The 27066-nt window shown below is 47.2% G+C and overlaps 1 protein-coding gene across 3 annotated transcripts in view; it reads left to right on the forward strand.

Annotated features, from left to right (window-relative positions):
* LOC119976792 (neprilysin-like) overlaps positions 1 to 27066 on the forward strand; it is a 235698-nt gene that overhangs the window by 147279 nt on the left and 61353 nt on the right. For all 3 annotated transcript variants that reach the window (XM_038817578.1, XM_038817580.1, XM_038817579.1), the window contains 4 exons: positions 8251 to 8385; positions 13936 to 14037; positions 19089 to 19225; positions 20974 to 21067. In XM_038817578.1, the coding sequence (XP_038673506.1) occupies positions 8251 to 8385; positions 13936 to 14037; positions 19089 to 19225; positions 20974 to 21067 (468 nt within the window). The remainder of the gene's footprint in view (positions 1 to 8250; positions 8386 to 13935; positions 14038 to 19088; positions 19226 to 20973; positions 21068 to 27066) is intronic.

Consider the following 27066-nt stretch of genomic DNA (forward strand, 5'->3'; position numbering starts at 1 on the left):
CATTTATCAGATCCTGCCAACCAGAAAATGACATTTTTATGCCTATTCTCCACATCAATGTGACTCCCTGCACCATGGGCAGGATTTGTCGGCGGAAATGGCCCACGATTGGCTGACAGCGCAATCTTCTGGTCCTGCCATTGTCCACGGGATTTCCTGTTGAATGCACCTCTTACCACCGGGGCATCCATGTGTTACCTCCGCTGTGTTATTCGTCGTCACATAGTCCTGAATGCTCCTCCTTACCTGCCCACACACCTCTTCATCCGCCAGCAGCCCCACATCCAGTCTCCAGAGAGGGCGCTGCCCCCGCTCCGCCCCCAGTCGCAGGTCCACCCAATGTGGGGCATGGTCCGAGACCGCAATGGCCGAATACTCAGCCCCCTCCACCCTCGGGATTAACACCCTGCTCAGCACAAAGAAGCCAATCCGCAAGTAGACTTTATGGACGTGGGAGAAAAAGGAGAACTCCTTTGCCCTAGGCCGCCCAAATCTCCACGGGTCCACTCCCCCCATCTGATCCATAAACTCCCACAGGGCCCTGGCCGCCGCCGGCCTCTTTCCTGACCTGGACTTAGACCGGTCCAACACCGGGTCCAAGAAATATTAAAGCCCCCACCCCCATAATCAAGTTACTTGACTCCAGGTCCGGGATATTACCCAGCATGCGCCTCATGAACTCCGCATCATCCCAGTTCGGGGCATACACGTTCACCAACACCACCCGGGCCCCCTGTAACCTGCCACTCACCATTATGTACCTGCCCCCCTTGTCCGCCATGATGCTCCCTGCTTCAAACGCAACCCGTTTATTCACCAAAATTGCCACCCCTCTGGTCCTTGACTCTAGCCCCGAGTGGAACACCTGGCCCACCCATCCTCTCCTTAACCTCATCTGGTCAGCGAGTTTTAAGTGCGTCTCCTGCAACATAGCCACGATCGCCTTCAACCCCATTAGATGCGAGAACACGTGGAACCTCTTGACCGGCCCGTTCAGGCCCCTCACATTCAGTGATCAGACTGGACTGGGGGTTGACCCCCCACCCTCCCTGCCGACTAACCATCTCCCTTTTTCGGCCAGCCACATGCCCGCGTCCCCCGCTCACTCCAGCTCTTCCCCCCCCCCCCCCCCCCCCCCCCCGCCAGATGCCGCCCAGCCCAACTCTCCATCCATCCCCAACAACTGTCTCCCCTTCAGTCAGCAAAGCAGCACCCCTCCCCACACCCCCCCTCCCCCCCTGCCAAGCACCTGCTCAGCACTGATTTCCCCCCATTGCTCTTCCGGAAGTCAGCTGACCCATGCTGACCCCGGCCGCTCCCGTCTCTATCTCCAAACTTACTATTGTCTCCTTTTCTGGGCTCCCCACTCTCTCTCTCTCTCTCTCTCTCTCTCTCTCTCTCTCCCCTCTCTCCCTCTCTCTCTCTCTCTCTCTCTCTCTCTCTCTCTCTCTCTCTCTCTCTCTTCTCTTCCCCCCCCCCCCGGTTAGAGGGGAAGTGCCATCCGGGTCCTTCCCGAGCGCCGGACAACACAGCCCGGGCGTCACCCCGCCCCCTGAAACAAAAAACAGTAACGGAGAAGCAAACAAACTTAAATTCTACAAATAGATTAACACCAGGCCAACCCCTGATTACACATCCCCGCTAACGCGTTTCACCGACGTGCAGCTGCCCCTTAGTTTAAGTCCAACTTTTCATGTCTAATGAATGTCCACACCTCATCCGGTGTATCAAAATAATGGTGCCTGTCCTGGTACATTTCCCAAAGTCTCGCCGGGTGTAGGAGCCCAAAGTTCACCCCTTTGCTGTGGAGTACCGCCTTGGCCCGGTTGAAACCCGCACGCCTCCTCGCCAGCTCAGCTCCCAAGTCCTGGTAAATGCGAATCTTGCCGTTCTCCCACTTGCTGCTCCGTTCCTTCTTTGCCCACCGCAGGACCCGTTCCCTGTCTGTGAAGCGGTGGAACCTTATCACCATCGCCCTCGGTGGTTCGTTCGCCCTCGGCTTCGTGGCGAGGACCCTCTGCGCACCATCCAGCTCCAAGGGCCACGGGAAGGCCCCCTTGCCTATCAGCGTCCCCGCATACGTGCTCGCATCCGCCCCCTCTGCACCTTCAGGGAGGCCCAGGATCTGCAGATTGTGACTCCGAGACCTGTATTGAAGGTCATTCAGCCTCTCCTGCCATCTCTTGTGTAAGGCCTCGTGCGTCTCCACCCAGACCGCCAGGCCCAGGATCTGGTCCTCGTTCTCAGACACCTTCCTCTCCACCTCCTTGATCGCCTTCTCCTGTACCTTCTGGACCTCCACCATATTTTCCATGGAGGCCTTCATAGGGGCCAGCATCTCCGATTTTAGCTCCACAAAACAGCTCCTCAAGAAGTTCTGCTGCTCTCTGGCCCACTGGGCCCATGCTGCCCGGTCTGCGCCAGCCGCCATTTTGTCCTCCCGGGCCCGCTCTGTCTTCCTCCCCGTAATTGCACGTTTTACGGCCCCGCTCCTGGTTCCCTCCATACAGCACCGGGGGGAACCTCGCCGGTGTCCGTTCCCGCACTGGAAGGACCGAAATCCCAGTCCCGGCGGGAGTTGCCGTGTGTGCGACTGAGCTGGTCATGGCCGAATCCGCTGGCTTTATGCCACTGAATCATATGGATCAAAGCTCTGGATGGTTTGTCCGAGCTGTCAATCTCAAACCACTACTCTAAAGCCATGAATGGATTGCAGAGAATGGATCTGTGGGAACCAGAAGCAGGCACAGCTACTCTCCTTCGAGAAATGGACACGTTTTATGTATAACAGTTCGAATGCTTCCCACTGCCCCTGTCTGGATTGCTCTCCAGCTTCCAGGCTGGGGTTCCTTTTCTGGAGGCAGGTCTGTGTGGGGGGTGGGGGTGGGGGGGGAAACTGTAGAGGGGGTTCCTTCAGGTAGGTGTCCCTGGGGTGTCCCTGCATTTCAGGGGACACCCCTAACGCAGGGATCCCTGTGGGGGTCACCCTGTCACAGGGATCCCTGTGGGGGTTGTCCCTATTACAGGGGCCCGTGCGGGGGTCCACTTATTCCAGGGGTCCTGGAGGGGAGGGTGGGTCAGTTCATCCCTGATCACTGAGACCACAAGTGAATTTTGTCCATGCGATTCCCGTCCACGGGGACCGGAGAATCTCGGGAGCACGGGGCATCAGGCGCCGGATCTGCTAAATAGAGGCAAATGTGTGATTATTTATTTGATACTCCAGCTGCCGTGCAGCGTGGAACTCATTCACCCCGCCATTGAGGGGTCGGAGTATTGCATTCAGGTCGGCACCTGGCCCTGATCCCGATTTTACCCCGACACCCAATTTTACCCTGACGCCTGATTCTCTTCCCATCGGGGAACACACTCTGAGTATCCTAGGTAGAGCGAATCCTGCCCCTTGTCTTTATTATTCCTCACCTCTACCCAAACCACATTTATATCCGGGTTTCCTGAACTTAGACTGTCTCTGTTAATGTCATTTTTAATTGACGGGACCATCCTTCCACCTTTTCCTAACTTGCTGTCCTTCCTAAAAGTCACAGACATTTCAATATTCAGGTCTCAATCTGTGCCATCTGCAGCCATGTCTCTGTAATGGCTATTAAGTCATACTCATTAACCTCTATCAATTTTATTTCAAATGTTATGTGCATTCAGCTTCAGAGCCTCACGGTTTGTTGTTTTATTGCATTGTAACCTCCAGCCTTATCTGTTGATTTAGTCTCATACTTCTACTTTCTGATCCTGGTCTGTTTATTCTTTCCCATATTAACACCTTCCTGTCTTCCCTTTTTCTTCCCTTTGATATATCCATCTTTCCACATTTGATCCATTGCCCCAACTATTTAGTTTAAAACTCTCACTACTTCTCTACTTCTGTGGAGCACAAGAACACTGGTCCCCACATGGATCGAGTGCAAACCAAGCCAATGGTACAACCTCCCCCCCCCCACCACTTCTCAAGTGCTGGTACTTTGAGCCATGTATTTATCTCTCTAATTTTATGTACCCTGTGCCAATTGCTTGTGGCTCAGGTAATAATCCAGAGCTTGTAAACTTTGAGGTTCTGCTTTTCTGCCTAGATCCTCATACTCATTCTGCAGAACCTCATAGGTTCAATTACTCTATTAACTTGACCAACTGTTTGTATACCATTTTAAAACTTAGCACTGGAACAGACCTTAATCACTTCCAGATACTCACCAAACTCTCAATTTCTCAGCTGCACTAAAGGATCCCAAATTCACAGTCAACTGAACGAAGGGAGAGAAAACTGGTTTGTGCAACTGGAGAGTTGCACGCTAGTTTTCTAAGCCCGACACTTTGCCAAATTCTGGTAAGGTTTGTCCACCAAATTGTGCACAGAGTGTCTCGGTGGCGCAGTGGTTAGTGCTGCTGCCTCACAGCGCCAGGGACCCAGGTTCAATTCTGGCCTTGGGAGACTGTCTGAGTGGTGTTTGCACGTTCTCCCCGTGTCTGCGTGGGTTTCCTCCTACAATCCAAAGATGTGTGGGTTAGGTGGATAGGCCACGCTAAATTTCCCATAGCGTCCAGGGATGTACACGTTAGATAACGGGGAAAGGGTGGGGGTGGGCGGATGAGTGGGCATGGGTAGAGTGCTCTTTCGAAGAAGGGTCAATGAGCCTAATAGCCTCCTTCTGCACTGTAGGGATTCTATGATCATGTGAGTAAGATCCAAAAGACACTCATGTGATAATACCCAGGTCATCTGTTTTTGTGATTTAGATTGAACATGGCACCTCCAGTAATGTAACTCCATGGTGGCTATCAGCCTGTATTATGTAATCCAGTCTTTGGAGTAACAATCTTCAGACTTTTGAAGAAAGTGCTAATCCATTGAGACACCGGGATCTTTGTGTGCATTCCTGATACAGTACTTCCATTGAGGCTATTTACATTTGCAATTGACAGGTGACTCAGCACGGGTCTCCAGGGAAGGGGGAGTTGGTTGGACACAACAGCCTGATCAAGACGTCTATGAATAATGCTGCTAATAACTAGCTGTGTTTCCGTTTTATCTCTGAACTTATCTGCTAACAATGTTCAGTAATTAGCATTCTTAGTTTCATAAGTGCTCCAGATGTTGGGCAGTTTGGAAGTGGTCATTAATTATTTGATTGCGGACAAGAAATGATAAACACTGAGCTAGGCACGGTGCATTGCTCTGACCAAGGGTCCAGGGTGTGACTGTGCGGGTCCCTTGTGCACCACACCCAAAATATAAACCATTTTGTGCACACATGTAGTTTTGAAGACACTCTCTTGGCTTTTACCCAAGGCTGCTACCTTTCCTGATGCAGTCTTTCCCAATGAGTTAGCCACACATAGCTAATTGGGACTCCAGATGTGGCTAATTTGCCTGAAACATAAATGAATAGCAGACGGTCAGTATTGGCCTGTGATCCCAATACACGTAGTCACATGGCTTATGCATGTGAACTTTAACCTTTCTTAGTCAGACCGTTGGACAAAAACCAGGCCGTGTGATCATTCTTTGATCCTTGTGAGTGCCTTGCTTTATTTACCTATATTCTGTCCAAAACATTTTGTACTAAATTAATGCAAGAGGCTAAAACAACGTCACTGTAGCCGCATCTGCGGCTAGTTAGCAGTTTCCATTGGACAGTATTATTCTAATATCTGACTATGCTTGAGGTTGGTTTACTTCAAATTAACTGAAAATAATGTATTATTGGAATCACAGGCAAAGTTTGAGAGCATAAACAGTGGTGTTTGTTTCCACACGGGATACGTACACCTGAATCCATCAAGGACTGCTGGCAAAGAAGCCGACATCTGTTGGCTGACATGAAATAACCTCAAGTAATGTTCAGCCAGTTCTCTGCGGGCATAGTGGAGGCAGTGACGTAGAGGTATTGTGGCTGGGCTAGTAATACAGAGAACCAGGGTAATGCCCTGGGTTCAAATCTCACCAGATGGTGGAATTTGAATCCAATAAGAAATCTGGACTAAAAGTCTACCGATGACCATTAAACAAATTGTCAATTTGTCGTAAAAACCCATCTGGCTCACTAATGTCCTTTAGGGAATGAAATCTGTCATCCTTACCTGGTCTGGCCTACATGTGACTCCAGGCCCACAGCAACGTGGTTCACTCTTAAGTGCCCTCAGGGATGGGCAATAAATACTGGCCCAGTCAGCGACACCCACATCCCATAAATGAATAAAGCAAATTCAGCAAGATAGAGAAGATATGGCATAGGGGTAATGCCACTGGGCATGTAACCTAGAGGCCCAGACAAATGTTCTGTGGGGACAGAGTCGGATGGACAAATTTAAATCCAATTAATTAAATCTGGTATTGAAAGCTCGTCTCACTAATCGTAACTGATTGTAATATCCCATCTGTTCACGAATATCCTTCAGAGCAGGAAATCTGCTGTCCTTGCCCAGTCTGGCCTGCATGTGACTCCAGATCCACCCGCAATGTGGTTGACTCGTAGCTCTACTCTGAAGTGGTCTCATCAAGTGAAATTAAGGATGGGGAACAAATGCTAGCGTGGTCAGTGACATTCACATCCCACTAAGGAACAAATGAAGTATTTCCCGACTGAAGTTGATGGTGAGGAGTGTAGAATCCTGGGAATCGAACCTGGGACCCTGGCACTGTGAAGCAACAGTGCTGACTACTGTGCTATCGTGCCACCCACATAGCAGACAACATTAAAGGGCTCGTCCAGGATTTGAACCCGGGACCCAATTCACCTCCCTCATAAAACTTCACCTCGGTGACTTGCATCGAGCAATCAACTTAGAAAGCCCATCAGTGCCAGGAGGAAAAGTGAGAAGGAAGGCTTCTGGACTGGCTTAGAGTTTGTGGAAAGAAAATACTGACTTTGTTATTTGAAAGGCTTTCTGCGGGAAACGAAATCAGGGCCTGTGTGAGCTTCCTATCCACAGAATTACTTCAAATTTCACAGCAGTGAAACAGGCCATTCGCCACAACAGGTGCCTCCACATGAACCTCCTTCCACTTAATGTCATCTCACCCCATCAACATGGGAAATAGGAGCACACGGACTAAAGAGCCTGTTCTGTCATTCGATACAATCACGTGTGATCTTGGTCTTCAACTTCATTTTCCTACCCACTCCCCTTAATTTCCTGCGAGGCCAAGCACATCTTTCTATTCCGTTCTGACACGTGTATCATAGATCGAAAGTTTGAGATAAATCCAGTTTAATGCCAGTGTCAAAATTCAAGAGGCCATGAATAATCTGGCAGAATGGACTGGCTGAATTTCAATACAGGTCAATGTTAAATGATGCATTTTGGCAGGACGATGGAGGAGGTCATGCATGGCTTTGAAAATAAAATGGGGTGGAAGAGGAATAATCCTCAGGTTCTGATGCAAATCGTTAAAAGGAGCGAAACAGGTCAACAAAACCATAAAAGGTTCAGTCCGATATCATTGTGGGGGTCTGGCGTGGAGGGGGGGGCATTTTCTGTCCGTTCACCCCATCAGGAACTTCTGTTCCCGCTGACGATGAACCCGTCCGCGGGTTTTCGAATGGCACGGGGTGGAATCAATGGGAAATCCTATTGACAACGATGGGTACAGAGGATCCCTCATCCCGGGCTTCCTCTGCTGCCAAGAAACACACCGAGGGGAGTGGGGGAAATCCCCTAAAATTCAAAAGCAAAGGAGGTAAGTTAAAAAATCTAAATCGAGCCACGACTGCGGCCAGGACTGGGAAATGACATCCATGAGGAGAGATTGTTCTTTGAGGTCGTTCTCCTGGAAACAGAGGAGGCTGAGGGGAAATTTGATTGAGGTGCACAAAATCGTGAGGTGCCTGAATAGAGTGGATGGGAAGGGTCCGATTACTTTAGCAGAGAGGCCAGTGACCAGGGGGCATAGATTTAAAGTGTTTGTAGAAAGATTAGAGGGGAGATGAGGAAAAAGATTTTCACCCAGAGGGTTGTGGACCAAATGCTAGAAAGTGGGACACAGCTGGAGGCTTCTTTTTCAGCCGGCACAGAAACGATGGGCCAAATGGCCTCTTTCTGTGCTCTAAGCCTTCTACGATTCCACCAGATTTCAAGAAAGACTGAGCATATAAACATAGAAACAGGAAATTAGGAGCAGGAGCAAGCCGGGAATATAAGACGATGCCATCCATTGTTTTCACAAAACTGATAAGATCCTGGAATATTTTCCAAGAAAATGCTGTATCCATTTATTTCTTTTGTTTGCTGCAGGCATGTGAAGCTTACTTCCTGTTCATGATAAATGTGGCTACGTTGGTGCGAAAGGACAAACATTTAAACGTAAATAACTCCGAAATCAAGAATGAAATGAGTACGGTCCTGCAGCTGGAGAAAGAATTAGCCAATGTAAGTTCCTTCATCTTTTTATTGCTGCAGTTGTTGCCTCACACATCCAGATAAGAAATATGGGCTGAGCTCTCTCCCTGGTGCAGGGGTTAACTGAGCCGGCAAGAACTCTGCTCTGCTTTGAGTGACAGGGGAGCGGGCATTAAGGTGTGGTGTTGTTCATATCAGTCTTACCATCGAAGCACAAAAACTGTCGCCTAACCCTGTGCCCGATGAATAATACTCTCTCCTGTGACTGAGAAGGTTCAAGTTACATACCACAGGCTTGAACAAATAGGCCTGGATTTCCACTCAGGCAAGGAGGCTCAGTATCTTGTCAAAACAGAGCTGGTGACCAGAAACCGGTGTGGGTCTATAGATCGCCAACTAGTGGAAAGGACGTAGAAAAACAAATCTGCAGGGAAATTACAGAGACGGGCAAACATTATAGATTCGTTATTTTTTTTTTTTAAATTTAGAGTACCCAATTTATTTTTTCCAATGAAGGGGCAATTTAGCATAGCCAATCCACCTACCCTGCACATCTTTGGGTTGAGGGGGCAAAATCCACAGAGAATGTGCAAACTCCACACGGACAGTGGCCCAGAGCCGGGTTGAACCTGGGACCTTGGCGCCGTGAGGCAGCAACGCTAAGCACCACCGTGTTGCCCCTATTATAGAGTAGTTACAATGGGGGGGGGGGTTAAACAGTGGTTAGCATTGTTACTTCAGAGTATCAGCGTCCCAGGTTCAATTCCTGACATGGGTCACTGTCTGTGCTGAGTCTGCACGTTCTCCCTGTGTCTGCATAGGTTTCCTCCGGGCGCTCCGGTTTCCTCCCATTAAGTCCTGAAAGTTGTGCTGTTAGGTGAATTGGACATTCTGAATTCTCCCTCTGTGTACCCAAACAGGCGCCGGAATGTGGCGACTAGGGGCTTTTCACAGTAACTTCATCGCAGTGTTAATGTCAGCCTGATAAAGATGATGATTATTATTATAATTACCCAACCATAGAATGGGATAGTGGTAGTGATAAAGGACAAGGAGGAGCAAAGGTTCCTATACTTTGTCTTAAGGAAAATTTTCTACAGCTGTATATTTCCAGTCCAACATGAAAGGAGGTACTGCTGGACCTGGTTCTTGGAAATGAGGTGGGCCAAGTAAATCAAGTGCCAGTGGGGAAACATTTAGGAGACAGTGACCATTGTACCATAAGGTTTAGGATGATTCACCTGAGGAAGGAGCAGTGCTCTGAAAGCTAGTTATTTGAAACAAACCTTTTGGACTTTAACCTGGTGTTGTGAGACTTCTTACTGTGCTCACCCCAGTCCAATGCCGGCATCTCCACATTATGTCTTTACCAAGGAAGCAGATGCTGCCCATGACGTGGTGGCAGTGGAGGAAGCTCTGTCACTAGAAGTATTCAAAATTGATAAGGACCCAGGACTGCAAGGAACTTCAGAGAGTGATGAATACTGCCCAGTCCATCACACGAACCTGCCTCCCATCCATTGACTCCATCTACACCTCCCGCTGCCGGGGGAAAGCGGGCAGCATAATCAAGGATCCTTCCCACCCGGCTTACTCACTTTTCCAACTTCTTCCATCGGGCAGGAGATACAGAAGTCTGAGAACACGCACGAACAGACTCAAAAACAGCTTCTTCCCCACTGTCACCAGACTCCTAAATGACCCTCTTATTGACTGACCTCATTAACACTACACCCTGTAGGCTTCATCCGATGCCAATGCTTATGTAGTTACATTGTATATCTTGTGTTGCCCTATTATGTATTCTCATGTATTTTCTAGTATTTTCTTGAATTTTGTTTAATTCCCTTTTCTTCCATGTACTGAATGATCTGTTGAGCTGCTTGCAGAAAAATACTTTTCACTGTACCTCGGTACACGTGACAATAAACAAATCCAATCCAATCCAAGGAGGAGGCATTGGATAAACTATTGGTCCTTAAACTTGACAAGGCACTTTGACCAGATGAGATCCATCCAAGGATACTGAAGGAAGTGAGAGTGAAAAATGCAGGGGCGCTGGCCATTATCTTTCAGTCTTCCCTGGACTCAGGGGAGGTGCCAGAGGGCTGGAGAATTGCAAACAATGCATCCTTATTCAAAAAAGGTTTCAAGGAGAAGCCCAGCAAGTACAGACCAGTCAGTTTAACTTTGATGGTGGGGAAGCTTCTGTAATTAAAGTTCAATTATTCATGATAGAATTAATAGACACATAGAAATACATGTGTCGATTAGGAAGAGCCAGCATGGATTTCTTCAGGGAAAACCATGTTTGACTAACTTGCTGGAATTTTTATGTCGAGGTAACAGAAAAGGTCGAGGGTAATGCTGGTGTACATGAACTTCCAAAAGGCATTGATACAGTGCCACACAACAGAATTTGAGAAACGTTGTCGCTCATGGAATAAAAGGGACAGTAGCAACATGAATATAAAGTTGGCTGAATAATTGGAAACAGCAAGTCATGGTTAATGGATATTTTGGGGGGCTGGAGGAAGGTGGAGTTCCCAAGAGGCTGGTAGTGGGACCCTTCATTTTCCTGATACATATTAATGACCTGGATCTCAGTGTGAAGGGTACAGTTTCAGTTTGCGGATGAAACAGGACTTAGAAGCATTATGAGCTGTGAGGAGCACAGTGTAAAACTTCAGAAGGACATACAATTTGGTGGATTGGGCAGATAGGTGGCAGGTGATGTTCAATGCAATGAACTGTGAGGTGATTCATTTTGGTAGGAAGAATATGGAGGGATTAGTAAATACAAGATACAATTTTAAAGAGTGTACAGGAGCATGGGAACCGAGGTGTATATGTGCATAAGCCATTGAACATGGCAGGACAGGTGGAGAGAGCAGTTATTAAAGCAAATAGTATCTGGGCTTCATTAATAGGGGACATGGAGTACAAGAGCGAGGAGGTTATGCTGGACATATATTGGACACGAGTTACTAACATCAAAATATTGTGGATGCTGGAAGTCTGAAGTAAAAACAGAAAGTGTTGGAAACCCAGCAGGCTTGGCAGCATCTGTGGAGAGAGAAACATAATAAACTTTTTGAGTATGAATGACCCTTCTTCAGAGTGGGAACTAGTTAGTCATCAGCTGGAGTACTGTGTACAGTTCTGGACATCACACTATAGGAAGGATGTGAACACGTTGATGAACACAAGAGGTTTACAAGAATGTTTCCGGGGATGAGAAATTTTAATTAGGAGGATAGATTGGAAACGTTGGGACTGTTCTCCTTGGAGAGAAGAAGACTAAGAGGATATTTGATAGACATGTGCGAAAGCACAAGGGGGCTGGACTGATTAGACAAGGAGAAACTGTTCGTGCTCATAAAAGGATTAAGAATGAGCGGGCAGATTTAAACTGATTTGCAAAAGAAGCATGCGATGTGTGAAAAAACCTTTCACACAGCAAGTGGTTTGAGTCTGGAATGCACTGTTCTGAAGGTGTGGTGGAGGCCGGTTCAGCCAAGGCATTCAAGAGGGCGTTAGATGGATATTTGAATGGAAACAATGTGCAGGGTTACGGGGATAAGGCGGGGGAATGGCCCTAAGTCATAGCGCTCATTTGGAGAGCTGGTGCAGACATGATGGGCTGAATGGCCTCCACCTGCGCCGTAGCAATTCTGTGATTCTAGTAAAATGCACATCTCCAATTTTCACCTCACTACCATTGCCAGTCATGCCTTTAACTCCCTCGGCCCTGTGCTCTGCAATTTCCTCGCAGAACCTCTCTCCTGAGCTCCTCTCCTGAGCTCTGGAATTCCTTTGTTCTCTCTCCCTCTCCACTCTCCTCCTTATGATGCTCCTCGCGGCTAACATCTCCTTATTTGGTTTGGCATCCAACATTGCCCCCGTGAAGAACCCTGTTTCATTACGTTAAACATGCTGTGTAAATGCGAGTTGTTTTTTTGTTGTTGGTGCCTCTTTTTAAATAAGCGGAACTTGGCCTGAGGATGTTAAACATTAGTGCAGCTAAATTCCGAGTGTGCAAAAGCTGTGCTTTGATTTTCATATTTTTATAGCAATGCTCGACTCCACACTTACTGGGTGGGCCAACATTCTCGTTTTCTAAAAAATCAACAGACTACATGTTTCCTAACAGCCACGAAGAGAATCCTCCATCCAGCCGGCTTTGATCTTTGAGTGCATCAAGTTACTGGTGTCTTGTTAATGGCATCATTCTCCTGTGTGAGGTTAAGAGAATAATCCCAACCCTCTTCCACTTTGATGAGCAGCCACATCCTGTTCAATGCGCAAAGAGAGAATTGCAGTTTGATCTTTACATCCAGCCAGTGTGTGTAGTGTTTCCTGCTGGTGCTGTGGTGGTAGCAGCATTGTACAGTGCGCTCCAGGTACCCCTCCGTGCCACCAGTAAGTTGTTTTTCCCTGAAGAGCTGAAATCTTAATCAGCCTGCAAGATCTGCCATTGAGAAGTGATCTCTGTAGGTCGTAATATTGGAAATATCCCACTATATATTCCTGCAGGCATCTATAACATACTTTTATGTTATAAAATGCACCCATTCTCTGAACTCTCATTTTGAGATCACCCCTACTTTGCCGCTTGCAAAAATGCCCTCAAAATATGGCCGCTTAATTCCGCCTTCACTTGACTTTCCAGTTGCCTGTTCTGTGTCATTCCAGCCCTTACAAATGCTGTTTAGGAACTTGGTGTCTTTCTTATTTTTGTTCTGCCTCCCAAATAAGTTGGAACAGCCCATGCGAGGTTAGTGGTGTATTTACTTTCCAAATACAGAGCTTGCATTTCTAAAGCGCCCTTCATCTCCTCACGATGCCACGCAGTGTTTCACAGGCAATGAAGTACTTTCCGCTGTTGTAATGTAGGTAATGCAGCAGCCAATTTGCACGCAGGAACACCCAAACAACAGCAATGGTGACAATTACCAGATCATCGGTTTAAATGATATTGCTGATGCACAATCAATCACTACTGAAGCAAGGTTGTAGTCCAATTGAAGGCTTTAATGAACAAGTAGTTACCCCAGCAGCTCCGGTACAGAATGACTGCTGTGGGTGAAACACAGACTCTTATGCTCCGCTTGCTGGGCGGAACCAGCAGGCATGTTCTACCACTCATACTACAGTATAAGGTACATCCCACCTAGGTACCGCGATACCCCTAATATAGCCTACCACAGTTGCTTGGGTGATACAGATCTGACAGGAGATTTTTCCCTGCTGTTTCTTGAAGTAGTACCGTGGGATCATATCTTGCACCCATCTTGACAGTAGGCGCCGCCGTGAATTAATGTTGAAATATGGCACCATTGACAATGCGGAACTCCCTTGGTACAGCTGAGTATCAAATTATTCAAATCTTTGGAGTGGGCATTGAACCCTCAAACCTCTGATTTGGTGAGAAGGGTACGGCAAACTGAGACACAGCCTGACACTGAATAACATCGACTGTCCGCCTTTGGCCAATTATTTGTCAATTTAAATGAGATTCATACTTACATTTGAAACACGGTAAAAGGAATATTCACACGGATATATTTTATTTGACAGGCAACAACCAAAACTGAAGACAGAACCGATCCTAATAAACTCTACAACAAAATGACTTTGTCCAACATGACCAGTAACTTCCCTCTTACAATCGATTCTAAGGTAGGATGGTGTTTTGAATTGAATATTGTTTTGTCAAAGCCATGGATGTCAGTGGATGGGGAACACAATCTATTGCAAAGTGTCAGTACCGAGCGGTGCTATTATATTGCACTATGTCAGCATTTCGGCCCTGCACTTAGATACATTTAGATATTATATACATTAGATACATTTCCTTCAGAATATAAGCCCTTGAGATCCAGTGTATGAGCAATTTGAGACCTGACACATGGTGAGTTAAGCTTGCTTGGGAAGGACAAGATGATTTAAAATCTCTGGTTGCTAAAACTCTCCAATAGCAAGGGTTTTTCTCATGTCGTGCCTGGGCCTGTTATAGACCAGCTGATGGAAATGAATTGCTGTGATTAGTCTCACCTTCATTATTGTTGGGTCATGCGACTACTAGAATGGTAAAAGGTGAACGAGATGGAGTGGGATCTTTATTTTTCTATCTATTCTGAATATTCACCCTCATTTACCATGTTCTTCTCCAGCAGGGCTGCCCAGTAGGAAAACTAATTAAAGTTCAGCGCTCATGCATTACACCTTAAAATTGGGTTTCTTTTCCTGTTGAAACAAATGCTAACATTGATGAAAGAAAAATGCATTACCTCTCAACTTAAGTGCCGAAGCACTTCCAGTTCAAATATGCTATTGGATAAATCCAACATGCACAGTCTACTAACTTTCTGGTCTCGTCTCATTGAGTGAATCTGTCAAGTTCTTTCTCATTTGGTTCAGTTCTGTGGCGCTCAATACCAGATCTGGTCCGTCCACGTTCATTTCTGTCGGGTATTTGTGGGGTCGACCAGATTGCTTGAGAGGAAATTATTTCAAATTGCTTTGAGAACCCAATGACCTACATCGCGGCAGCGGCCCCACAATTGGCTGGGGGTCTCGGTCAGCTGCTGACCTCCTGGCAGCCGCCCGACTCGCTGAGGCGGAGGCCGTGCGGCGGGAGGTGACAGAATGGCCATTGTCAGAGAATGCAGCTGTTTTAAGTCAACCCGTTCTGATTCTAGTGCCACAAGCCTCTTTGGAATTGCCCCGCTGTCAGCAAGGCCCTCATTTCAAAATATCTCATTCAACTGCCACAGAGTCACACAGCACAGAATAGGCCCTTCAGCCCATAAAGTCTGTGCCGGTCAGAAACAACCGCCTAACTATTCTAACCCCATTTCCCAGCACTTGGCCCATAGCCTTGTATGCCCTGGAATTGCAAGTCCACATCTAAGTGCTTCTTAAATGATATGAGGGTCTCTGCCTTTCAGGGAATGAGTTCCACACTCCCACTATCCTCCAGGGAAAAAGATTTTTCCTCACATTCCCTCTAAATCTCCTGTCCCTTACTTTAAATCTCCTGGTCATTGAACCCTCCACCAAGGGGAAAAGCTTCTTCCTGTCTACTCTATCTATGCCCCTCATAATGTTATACATCTCAATCATGTTCCTCTCTCAGTCTCCTCTGCTCCAAGAAAAACAATCACAGTCTATCCAATCTCTATTCATAACTGAAAGTCTCCAGCCCAGGCAACATCTTGGTAAATCTCCTCTGCACCCTTTCCAGTGCTATCACATCCCTCCTATAATGTGGATTCCAGAACTGCCACTTCCAAAATACTCGGGCTGTGGCCTAACCAACATTTTATACAGTTCCAACATAGCCTCCCTGCTCTTAAACTCTATGCCTCGGCTAATAAAGGCAAGTATCCCACATGCCTTCATAACCACTGTATCCATCTGCTCTGCTACCTTAAGGGACTGGTGTACATACACCAAGGTCCCTCTGATCCTTGGTGCTTCCCAGGGTCCTGCCATTTATCATATATTCCCCCTACTTGTTTGTCCTGCCCAAGTGCATCACCTCACACATTTGGATTGAATTACATTTGCCACTGATCAGCCCGTCTGACCAGCCCGAGTATATCCTCCTCACTATTTAGCGCCACACCAATTTCCGGATCATCCGCAAACTTACTGATCAACCCTCCTGCATTCATATCAAAATCATTTATATAAACAACAAGCAGCATGGGGCCCAATACTGATCCCTGCAGGACCCCACTGGACACAGACTTCCAGTCATAAAAACACCCCTCAACCATCACCCTCTGCTTCCTGCCACTCAGCCAATTCTGGATCCAATTTTCGAAAATTTTCTTGGATCCCTTCAGCTCTTCTCTTCACTATCAATCTCCCAAGTGGGGCCTTATCAAAAGCCTTTCTGACGTCCAAGTGGACTATGTCAAATGCATTTCCCTTATCTGCACAGCTGGGTACCTCTTTGAAAACTTCAATCAAGTTAGTGAGACATGGCCTTTCCTTAACAAACCCATGCTGACAGTTCTTGATCAGTCCCTGCCTCTCCAAACACAGATTAAGTCTGTCTCTCAGAATTGCTTCCAACAGTTTCCCCACCACTGAGGTTAGACTGACTGTAGTTTCCTGATTTGTCCCTTCCTTCTTGAATGATGGCACCTCATTGGCTATCCTCCGGCAAATTCATTCAGAGCAGATTTGAACCTAAAAAATTACTGTCAGCCATTTTAACGGGAGACCATTTAAAGAGTTGGCATGATGTTGCTCTCTGTACCCTGCTACTGCAGGCAATAAACCTTTCAAATGAACTAATGGGGGGGGGGGGGGGGGACGTTAGCACAACCTGCATGGTTAGCTTGATGGATTTGTATTAGGTAAGGGTCTAAAGAGTTATGCAGCCAAGGCAATTCTTTGGTGTTAAGTGTTGAGGTCCTAATTAGAAATAATGGGTGAAATTCCCCATCGTTCCATCCAGTGTGATCTTCTGGTTCAACTGACTGTGACCCCCCCCCCCCCCCCCCCCCCCACTTCGACCCTGTGCAGGTTCTCCAGCTCCGGAGAGTGCAAACAATGGGAAATCCTGTTAATGGTAGCAGGACTGGAAGATCCCGCCTCCATCGCCACCAAACATGAAATGAAATGAAAATCGCTTATTGTCACAAGTAGGCTTCAATGCAGTTACTGTGAAAAGCCCCTATTCGCCACATTCCGGCGCCTGTTCAGGGAGGATGGTACGGGATGGGTGCTGAGGGGTACGGAAAATCCTGACAATGTAATTGAATTGGGGAACAGGCTCAAGGCTCTTTCTGTTCTTGTGGTCTACATTGTTACTTTCTATGTGGAGAAGCTGACGGGATCAGGCACAATACTGTTTTACGCCCCCATCCCAATTTTATTCCCTATCGGAATCACTGGACTGCAATACAGGCCAGGGTGCAAAGCCAGAGTTCCTGTCAATCCTGTCAGAATCCCCAAGGCTGAATAATATTAAAATTGCCTCCACATGTCTGTTTTTTTAAAAAAAGAGACAAAAGGAATTTTCTGCGAACATATTGAGCTAATGAGCTAACATTGCTACCATTAATTCCAAGACTGAATTGTACTGAGGAAGTTGAAAAGTTCACCAGATACATTGGCCAAAGGGGTGCACTATCGCTGCGTGCTGATCAGCAATTGGCTGCAATTGCGATTTATCCTTTCCATCTTTTCCAAAGATGTAACCCGTTGTAAAAACTTGCAACAATTAAGAATTACTTTCAACAGTTCAGCAGCGTAAAGTGTTTTAACGAGATCAAATAATGGGATTTTCCTGGAGTATTGCAGTTAAGAATTGAAACTGTTGTTGTTAATTTTCTTTTGAGTCACGTTAGCATGGGATCAAGAGTAGCCTTTTTAACCCCGAGAACCTATTTAATTTTTTTATTTGTTCGTGGGATATGTTGCTAGAAAGTCAGCATTTATTCCCCTTGAGAAGATAGTGATGAGCCACCCCCTTAAACGGCCAGTGTATGGACACAGGCAGTGCTATAAGGGAGGGCGTACTAACAACAGTCAATGGACAGCAATGTAGCTTCAAGCTGGAATGGTGTGAGAGTTGGTGGGGAACCTTAAGGGGGTGGCACACCCATGTGTCTGCTGCTCTTGTCCTTCGAGGTGGCAGAGATTCAGTGCCCCTGGAGCTGCACCCAGCCAACGGGATCTTTGCTGCAACCGAGCTCCATATACCTGCCTTTGCCCCCATCCCGAAACCACTTTGGCTAAAAAAAAACTCGCAATCTCAGATTTAACACTTGCAATTGGTCCAGCATCAATTGCTGTTTTTGCAACTGAGTAACAAATTTCTACCGCCCTTTGTGTGTAAGATGTGTTTGCTAAATTCACTTCTGTATGGTCTGACTCTAATTTTTAGAGCCCAAAAGAGTCCACACCGAGTGGTAGAGAGAAATAAAGTTTTATTGCAATAACTATACTTTACACAGCACGAACGATCCCAGCCGTGTCTCTTTCCTGTCGGTATCCAAATTGGCCGACTTTATACAGAAGTTATGCATGGTTTAAGGTCCCCTATCCCCTTTAATGGGGGAGTTCACATTTGACGAGGCTCACGCGGAGTTTAAACACTGCTACTTCTTAAGTCCCGTGCGGGTTGTGACATGGACGATGCTCCCCCTAGTCCCATACTCCCCCACGAGTGGAAATAGTTGTTTGATTGTTCACCATCTTTCATGACCGTTATTGAGGTTTTTAAGCAGGAAGTGTAAAGAGCTGTTCACTTGGAGTTTGGGCCAGCATTTTCTTTTTCTTTCTAGTCACGCTCAGGATTTGGGCATGACTGGTATGGTCCATGCTTGGTTTCCCTGAGAAGTTGGCCTGTTTGTCAGGTGGTTTCAGAGGGCAGCTGAGAGACAACCATGTTGGAATGGGATTGGAGTCATGTACAGCCTCGTACTGGGAGAGAAGGACAGGTTTCCTACTCTGAAGTGCCCGAGTCAACCAGTTGGGTTTTAACAGCAAGTTGGAAATTTCACGGTCATTTTTATGTTTGATCATAATGTTTTGTTTCTTGATTTTTTTTTCTCACTCAGTTGGCATCCAGGTATTTCCTTAAAGAGAAATGAAATTGTGAGTGCAAAGGTCTATTCAGTCTGTGTACGTGAGAGGGTGCAGCTTTAATTTTTATGATGACTTGTGCATTTGGGATCATGCATTCAATTTGTGTTTTCTTGATCCAGTCATTCAGCTGGAAGGATTTCGTCAATCAAATTCTCTCCAAAGTGTCTCTGAATGTGACCGATTCTGAACCCGTTGTCGTTTACGCACCAAATTATCTTAAGAAACTAGCGCCCATTCTGTCCAGATATCAGCCAAGGTATGTATACAAGTGGGGTGTGCTGTAAATACCGATATGAGCAGAATTAAATACTGCCGACAGAGGCCTTGTCCTCTGGCTGGAGAGCAGGAGAGAGCTCCACACTGCCCCATTATTGTGCCATTCAGAAGCTGACAGATCTTTGTTGCTCGGCAGTGCCACTGGGGAGATAATGGCTGCTACCGGTAGTGCATCCACCCCTGGCCCAGGCTGCCCGAGGATCCAGGCCACAGGTGAATGAGGGAGGGAGAGGGATTGAAGGATGATGGTGGCAGGGGAGGGGGGAAGGTGGTGACTCTCAGCTGGACCCCCTTCCTGAGGCCTGGTCCCTCGATCAGGTATTGCGTGCCATTTGAACGAAATAAATCCTGCCCTGGAAGTTGCGTGCAACCCTGATAGGTTTCCCATTTTGGGTTTCCCACATGTTGAATCCCCTGCCTTCCGCTGGATGAATACCAGTGGCGGCTGGGTGAGGCGTGTCATAATATACACATAAGTATATGATGGTGCAGAGACACACACTGACTGACACACTGCAAGACCAATTAACACACACAACACAGCAGCCAATCACCAGTTAGAGCACGGTCACTATAAAGCCAGAGGGCACTAGTTTTCCCGCTCATTCGGGATGCAGCCTCTGAGACAGACAGAGCCCGCAGTCAGTAGCACAAACATCCACCATGTGCTAGCAGTATAGGCTGGTCAGGTTAGGCATAGGTCTTCAATCAATCTAACATAGTGTCGACCCACAGTGCAAGTATGTTTAACAGCTCATATAATATAAAATAGACTTGTACTTCTACAAATGTTGGTAGCCTGTCTATGTTACTGCTAAGGTAAACGCAGTCTCCACAGACCCAGAGTACCCAACACATCAATGTGTAGGGTCTCAATTAGCGACGTGGCTGCCTGTGAGCCTGCCTGACATGGGGCAGAAGCGAGAAGGTAGCAAGGTACCTCGCGAGGTAGAAGGACATTAACTTTTAACTTAATCCTTCTCAATAGCTCGAGCACTTGGACTACCACTATTAGCCACAGGCATACTTAACCAAGCAATGAGCAAAAGTCAGTATTGATTGCTGTGCTACAGCAACAACTTGCATTTATATAGCCTTTAAAGTTGTGAAAAGATCCAACATTCTTCACTGGGGAGGTGGTGCAGGCGGTGCTGATGTGACAAGAAAGACATATTTCTAATAGTCTTGGTCAAAGTTTGAGATTCTAAAACCAAAGAGAAAATGCTGGAAAATCTCAGCAGGTCTTGCAGCATCTGTAGGGAGAGAAAAGAGCTCACGTTTCGAGTCCAGATGACCCTTTGACTAAGCCTACCCTTTGTCAAAGGAGATTCTAAGATGATGCAAAAGTAGGAGAGAGCTGGAGAGGCTGAGAAGATCCAGGTGGGGGTTTGAAGGCACTGAGGGCCAAAGGCACACCCACCAACACTGAATAGAAGAAAGATGCCCGCATTGAACAGGGACAGAGTTCTCACTGTTTGTGGGACTTAAGAATGGCACAGAGACAAGGATTCCTATCAGAAAGTATTATGCACAGATGTAGTTTAAGGACAGGATACAATTTTGGTTATTTGGCAATGGCTTGCTCAATGAAATAGCACACATTACTTGTACCCTGGTCTTACACTCGGAGAACGGAGACTTGAGTGAGGTATTGAATGGCCACTGAGAGTCGCGAAACCGCACTCCCAGCATCTGGTTCATAACACAATCTTCTCATGTCACCTGCAGGGACATTCAAAACTACATTATGTGGAGAAAAGTGATGGATCTCGTGGGTAGTCTGAGCACTGCCTACAAGGAGACAAGAAAAGCATTTCGTAAGGTGAGATGTATAAATACTGACGAGCATGACCTGCAAATGTTGATGAATATTTATTTTCTTTTACGTACAAGATGGCGAGGAAATTAGGCGCGAGACATCAGAAACTCAGTCCATAATGACGTCTGGTGGTCAGAGCCTGAAACTGCAACAGAACAGTTGAAAAACTGAATGTGAATTGTTGACAAACGAATTGGCAGTGGTAAATGTTAACATCCTGGACACTTGAGGTGGGGTTTTTAGGAGGCAAGTGCACATTCTAAGCAAGTGCACGTTCTATTTTTAATAATGTGAAAATGCACGAGGAAACTTATCAATAGAAATGATGTCAGGAGAAATGTCAAATGGTCTGCCAATGGACATTTGGTGGTACAGAACATGAGTATTGCTGAAAATCTATATGTCGTCAACACTTTCTGTCTTGTACTTATCAGGAGAACTCATAAGGAACAATCCACAGTAAAGGGAGCAACAATTTGATACTGTATGTGAAGAGAGAGCTGATTGGATGGCATGTGGACTCTTTTATTAGAGGAGAGGCTGTCATGGGGAATGCAGAATGGACCAGCTTTGCTCAAATTCAAGCCGGGAAGCTGACTCTGATTGGTCACGGCATTGCCCTGGGAAATGACCCCGGGAATAACTGTTCCCTAAGCTCGTTGTTTAGTTTAAAGGTGCAATGTGTGGGCATGTTCCTTCTGGCTGCAAAGGACAAGACCCTGTATGCGAATATATGCAGCCTCTGGCGAGTCACGCTGTGCTCCTGAATGACAATCTGAAATTGGTTTTCAGTATAATACTTATAATCCATAGAATCCCTACGGCAGAACGCTATTCAGCCCATCAAGTCCCTGATTCTCTGAAAGAACAACCTTCCTCGACCCACTCCCCAATCTATCTCTGTAACTCCGTAACCCCACCTCACCTGCACATCTTTTGACACAAAGGGTCAATTTAGCACGGCCAATCCACCTAACCTGCACATCCTTGGACTTTTGGGAGGAAACCGGAGCACCCGGAGGAAACCCAGACACGGGGAGAACGTGCAAACTCTACACAGACAGTCACCCAAGGCCGGAATTGAACCCGGGTCCCTGGCGCTGTCAGGCAGCAGCGCTAACCACTGAGCACAATCAGGATTGACAATCAGGATTGTTTAGCAAGTGTTATCCAATTGCAGAATCACATCTAATGTTGGCCACTGTGTTTTCAGTTTTGTAAGCACATGCTGGGTCGATGTGGTCAGTACTTTGCTGCAAACAGCCGCAGCGAGGTTCTGTTTGATAAAATCCATCAGTCATTGGGATATATGGTTGATATATCTGACATTATACTGGTATTGAAGATCACCTGTGTGAACGGCAATACATCTCTTTGGCTTGATGACAGCCTGATCACTCACTTTGAGGAGGAGGAGTGGAGAGGTGGACCTGTGGGAGATACACCTGGGAGGGGAGAGAGGATAAATACAGCCCGGGGATTACGGCCTACCTCACTCACCTTCAGGAGGAGGAGCAGAGAGGCAGACCTGTGGGAGATACTCGTGGAATCATAGAATCATAGAATCTACAGTGCAGAAGGAGGCCATTCGGCCCATCGAGTCTGCACCGGTCCTTGGAAAGAGCACCCTACCTAAGCCCACACCTGCACCCTATCCCCATAACCCAGTAACGCCACCCAACCTTCTTGGACACTAAGGGCAGTTTATCATGGCCAATGCACCTAACCTGCACATCTTTGGACTGTGGGAGGAAACCATGGCGCCCGGAGGAAACCCATGCACACACAGGGAGAACGTGCAGATTCCGCAGAATTATTTTGCGATCTGTTGGTAGGCAATGTAACGGAGCTGAATGGCAAGTGTGACTCAAGTCGGCAATTGAACCAGGGACCCTGGAGCTGTGAAGTAACTGTGCAACCACTGTGCAGAGAGAGGAACGGCCAAGAGTCTGGGATCACATTGAGCTTGAAAACAAAGTGAGCAGTGACATGGCAGCGAAAGCTTTTATTTGATTGGTTGTGAGTGGTCTTGTCCTGCCAAAGACATAGAGTCTACAAGGGAGAGAGCTAATTGGTTAGTAGTGGGTAGATAGTTTTTCTCCAATTTAAAGCTATATTAAGGAACGGTAAGAATAATAACTTTAAAAAAAAACCAACTTAAATACTTTTCAATTTGGCATAAATAATTATAATAAATAATACCAGACAAAATAGATCAAAGTAGAATTAGACAATAGACTAAATTAAGGTAAGAGGATTATCTTTTAACACTAAATAATTAGAGAAATTAGAAAGTAAGATGAAATATGTTTAAGTTTAAGACATGGGCAGGTAAGGTCAGCTGAGTGGAATGTGTAACCTGCCATATGTGGGAAGTCATGGACCATCCTACATGACCACATGCACATGAAGTGCTCCCAACTGCAGAAACGTGAGCTCCAGGTTTCAGAGATCGAGCGGTGGCAGAGGATACTGTGGTGCATCTGCAAGGTTGAGAGTTCCGTGGATAGCATGGTTAGACAGGTGGTCACATCGCAGCTCAAGGGACTGGAGGAAAGAAGGGTAATCCAAGTGGGGTCTAACCAGGATTTTGCATAGCTGCAGAATAACCTCTGTGTCTTTATACTCGGCCCATTAAGTCAAGCATGAAGCTTGCACGGTGAACAAATGGCTGGTCCCTGTTTACAAAGTTGCAGATAAGGCCAACTTTATCGCTGGTGAAACTGTAGGAATCCCATATATTAATAGTGAAGATAGGCTGATGGTCGGCAGTAGTGGAGAACCCACTGGCAGATTTCCCATTTGGGAGCACATTTGAAAGTCCCATTTCAAAGCTGAATTTGAGCAGACAATGGAGCCTATTAAAGGTGTGAAAGGAAGTTCTTAGATGCAACTTGTCATGTGAGAGTACCATTAAGAAATGGGTATTTAAGAAATGTACCTTTAAGAAATGGGTGTTCATGAGTGATGTCAGAGTGTGGGTGGAGCCAGGCTGTCTGGCAGCTTTTTACTTTCATTTTAGGCTAGTTGCTGCAGGGTGTGTTTTAGTTTCATTTTCAGAGCTGGATAGCTGCAGTCACAGCCGGAAGGGGTATTAGTCTCTCTCACTGTAATCTAAAGAATGTAAATTGATCCTTTGGTGATTTAAAACTAATAAGTGCTCTCAGTAGTGACTTTAACCTGATGTGCTTCTGTTAAAAGTTTTTTAAAAGTCTAATGGATGTTAAAAGGACAGTTGTATTCTTTAGGATTTGGATTTGAAATTAATGGTTGCTAAGATGTTCACTGTATGTTTTAAAAAAGGTTAACTTGAGTTCATAGAATAAACATTGTTTTTCTTTAAAAAATACTTTTCCATTTCTGCTGTACCACACCTGTAGAGTGGGCCGTGTGCCCCCATACCACAGTCTAGTAAAAGTTGTGGGTCAGGTGAACTCCATGATACACTTTGGGGTTCTCTAAACCCTGGCCCATAACAAACTGCAGATTCATATATACCAAATGTATCAACTACGTATTGGAAATGTGCAAGGAATATGTCGTTCAGTGTCATTCTGTTGAAGATGCATTTCTCATGGATGTTTGTAAGAGCTGGGCATAAAGGAGATCCCATGGCAAGAACATCAATTTGGGCATACATGATGCCATTAAAACTGAGTTCAACTGCATGAGTTGCTGAATTGTTAAGGTCAATGAAATGGAAATGAAAATCGCTTATTGTCACGAGTAGGTTCAATGAAGTTACTGTGAAAAGCACAGTACTGTGAAAGGCCTAGTCGCCACATTCCGGCGCCAGTCCGGGAATCGAACCTGCTTGGTCTGCTTTAAAAGCCAGTGATTTAGCCTTGTGAGCTAAACCAAATGAATACAGATTCAGACAGTGGCAGTGTGTCTAGATCACCATGATGTAGTGATGTGGTGCAAGTGACTGTGGCTCCTTTGAGAGGTGCATTAGTAAATAGGCTGTCAATGTTGAACAAACACATGGATATGGCTTTGCTGGCGACATGCAAGTCCTGCATGCTCTTCACAAATGTGAAGGAATCCATCATCGTGTATGTGGAAACCTTGCTCAGAACCTGTTGTAGCAATTTGTCCACCCATTTGGCGAATTCATGTTGTGAAGAACCAGTCTTGGATAAAATTGGACATAAAGGACATCGCTTTGTGTGTCTTGGGCGGCCCATACATTTGTGGATACAGTGAGCCATGGGGACGAAGCCGAACATATATACCGCCTGGTAGTCCTTTGCTCCGACAGCGGTCCGTTGCTCCTACAGAAGGGTGCTTTTGCAACCTGCTAAGTGGCTGGACCAATGGATATGAATTTAGATCTTTAATCAAAATGCTATACATTTTGTTGACACAGAGTGCGACTTTGTCACTCCATTGCACCTGGCGGTGATCTTGTTGCGCTGGGAGCATCGTGAAAGAGACTGAAATCGGTATTCGCACTGGATGCAAGACTGCGCGCGGGTCACCCGACCCGTGGCCCCCAGCGCGATCTGGGTCATGCTCTCAGTGGCCGTGATCCAGGTAATGATGTTTAAATAAGCCAAAAGACTCACTTAAATATGCACTGTCCATTTGAGGCCACATTATACCGGCGTCTGGAAGTCACCATGAGCACCGGCGAGGCCACGAGTGGGAACTGATCAGTTCTGGTCTCCAGAAGCAGAGATCAGGGGCTGGATTCTCGCGTACCCAGCAGGGCAGGGGGTCCCGGCGGGATGGAGTGGCGTGAACCACTCCGGTGTCGGGCCACCCCAAAGGTGCGGATTTCTCCGCACCTTTAGGGGCCAAGCCCTCACCTTGAGGGGCTAGGCGAGCGCCGGAGTGGTTGACGCTCCGCCGGCTGGCGTGAAAGGCCTTTGGCGCCACGGCAGCCGGGGACGAAGGGACTTCGCTGGCCGACGTAAGTCCACGCATGCGCCGGAGCGTCAGCGGCTGCTGACGTCATCCCCGTGCATGTGCAGGGGAGGGGGGTCACTTCTGCGTCGGCCATCGCAGAGTCTATGGCCGACGCGGAAGGAAAAGAGTGCCCCCACGGCACAGGCCCCCCCCCGGGGCCAGATCACCCCGCGCCCACCCCCCCCCCCCCCCCCCCCCCCAGGACCCCGGAGCCCGCCTGCCCGCCCCACCAGTCCCACCAGTAAGGAAGGTGGTTTGATTCACGGCGGCGGGAGAGGCATTACAGCAGCGGGCCGGAGAATTGGCGTTGGGGGCCCGCTGACCGGCGCAGAGCGATTCCCACTCCACCGAATCTCCGGTGCCGGAGAATTCGGTGGCCGGCGGGGGCGGGATTCACACCCCCCCCCCCCCCCCCCCCCCCCCGCGATTCTCCAACCCAGCGGCGTTCGGAGACTCCAGCCCCAGGTGTGATGGCTCCAGGGTCCCGGGTTCGATTCCCGGCTTGGGTGACTGTCTGTGCAGAGTGTGCACATTCCTCCCGTGTTTGCGTGGGTTTCCTCCAGGTGTTCTGGAGTCCGCAGCCGCCACGCCGTGTTCCCGATGTATGACACCTAACCCGACCAACGCTGTCGGGAACTCGCCCGGCCGGAAATGGAGCATCAGGGGTTGGGCCTCAGGCAATGACCTGAGGCCGTCGATACGCTGCTTTGGAGGGGCGGAGCATCGCGAAGGCGGCGCTTCCCCCGATTCGGTCATGAATGGGGATTCTCCGGCCGATCGCCGAACACGATTTCAGCATCTCCGACTGGAGAATCCCGCCCCACATCGGGAGCATTGTGCCACGTTATGATCTTCTTCTTATTTGAGGAAAGGTTTGGTGGCGTTGGAGGCAGTTCAGAGGAGGTTCACCAGATTGATTCCGGGGATTACAGGGTTGACGTATAAGGAGAGATTAAACAGATCGGGTTTATACTCGCTGGAGTTTAGAAGAATGACAGGGGATGTGATCAAGGTATATAAAATACTAAATGGGATTGATAAAGTAAACATAGACCAAATGTTCCCCCTTGTAGGGTAATCTAGAACAAAAG

Source organism: Scyliorhinus canicula, chromosome 13 (assembly GCF_902713615.1).
Source record: "Scyliorhinus canicula chromosome 13, sScyCan1.1, whole genome shotgun sequence".
In the NCBI taxonomy this organism is placed as follows: domain Eukaryota; kingdom Metazoa; phylum Chordata; class Chondrichthyes; order Carcharhiniformes; family Scyliorhinidae; genus Scyliorhinus; species Scyliorhinus canicula.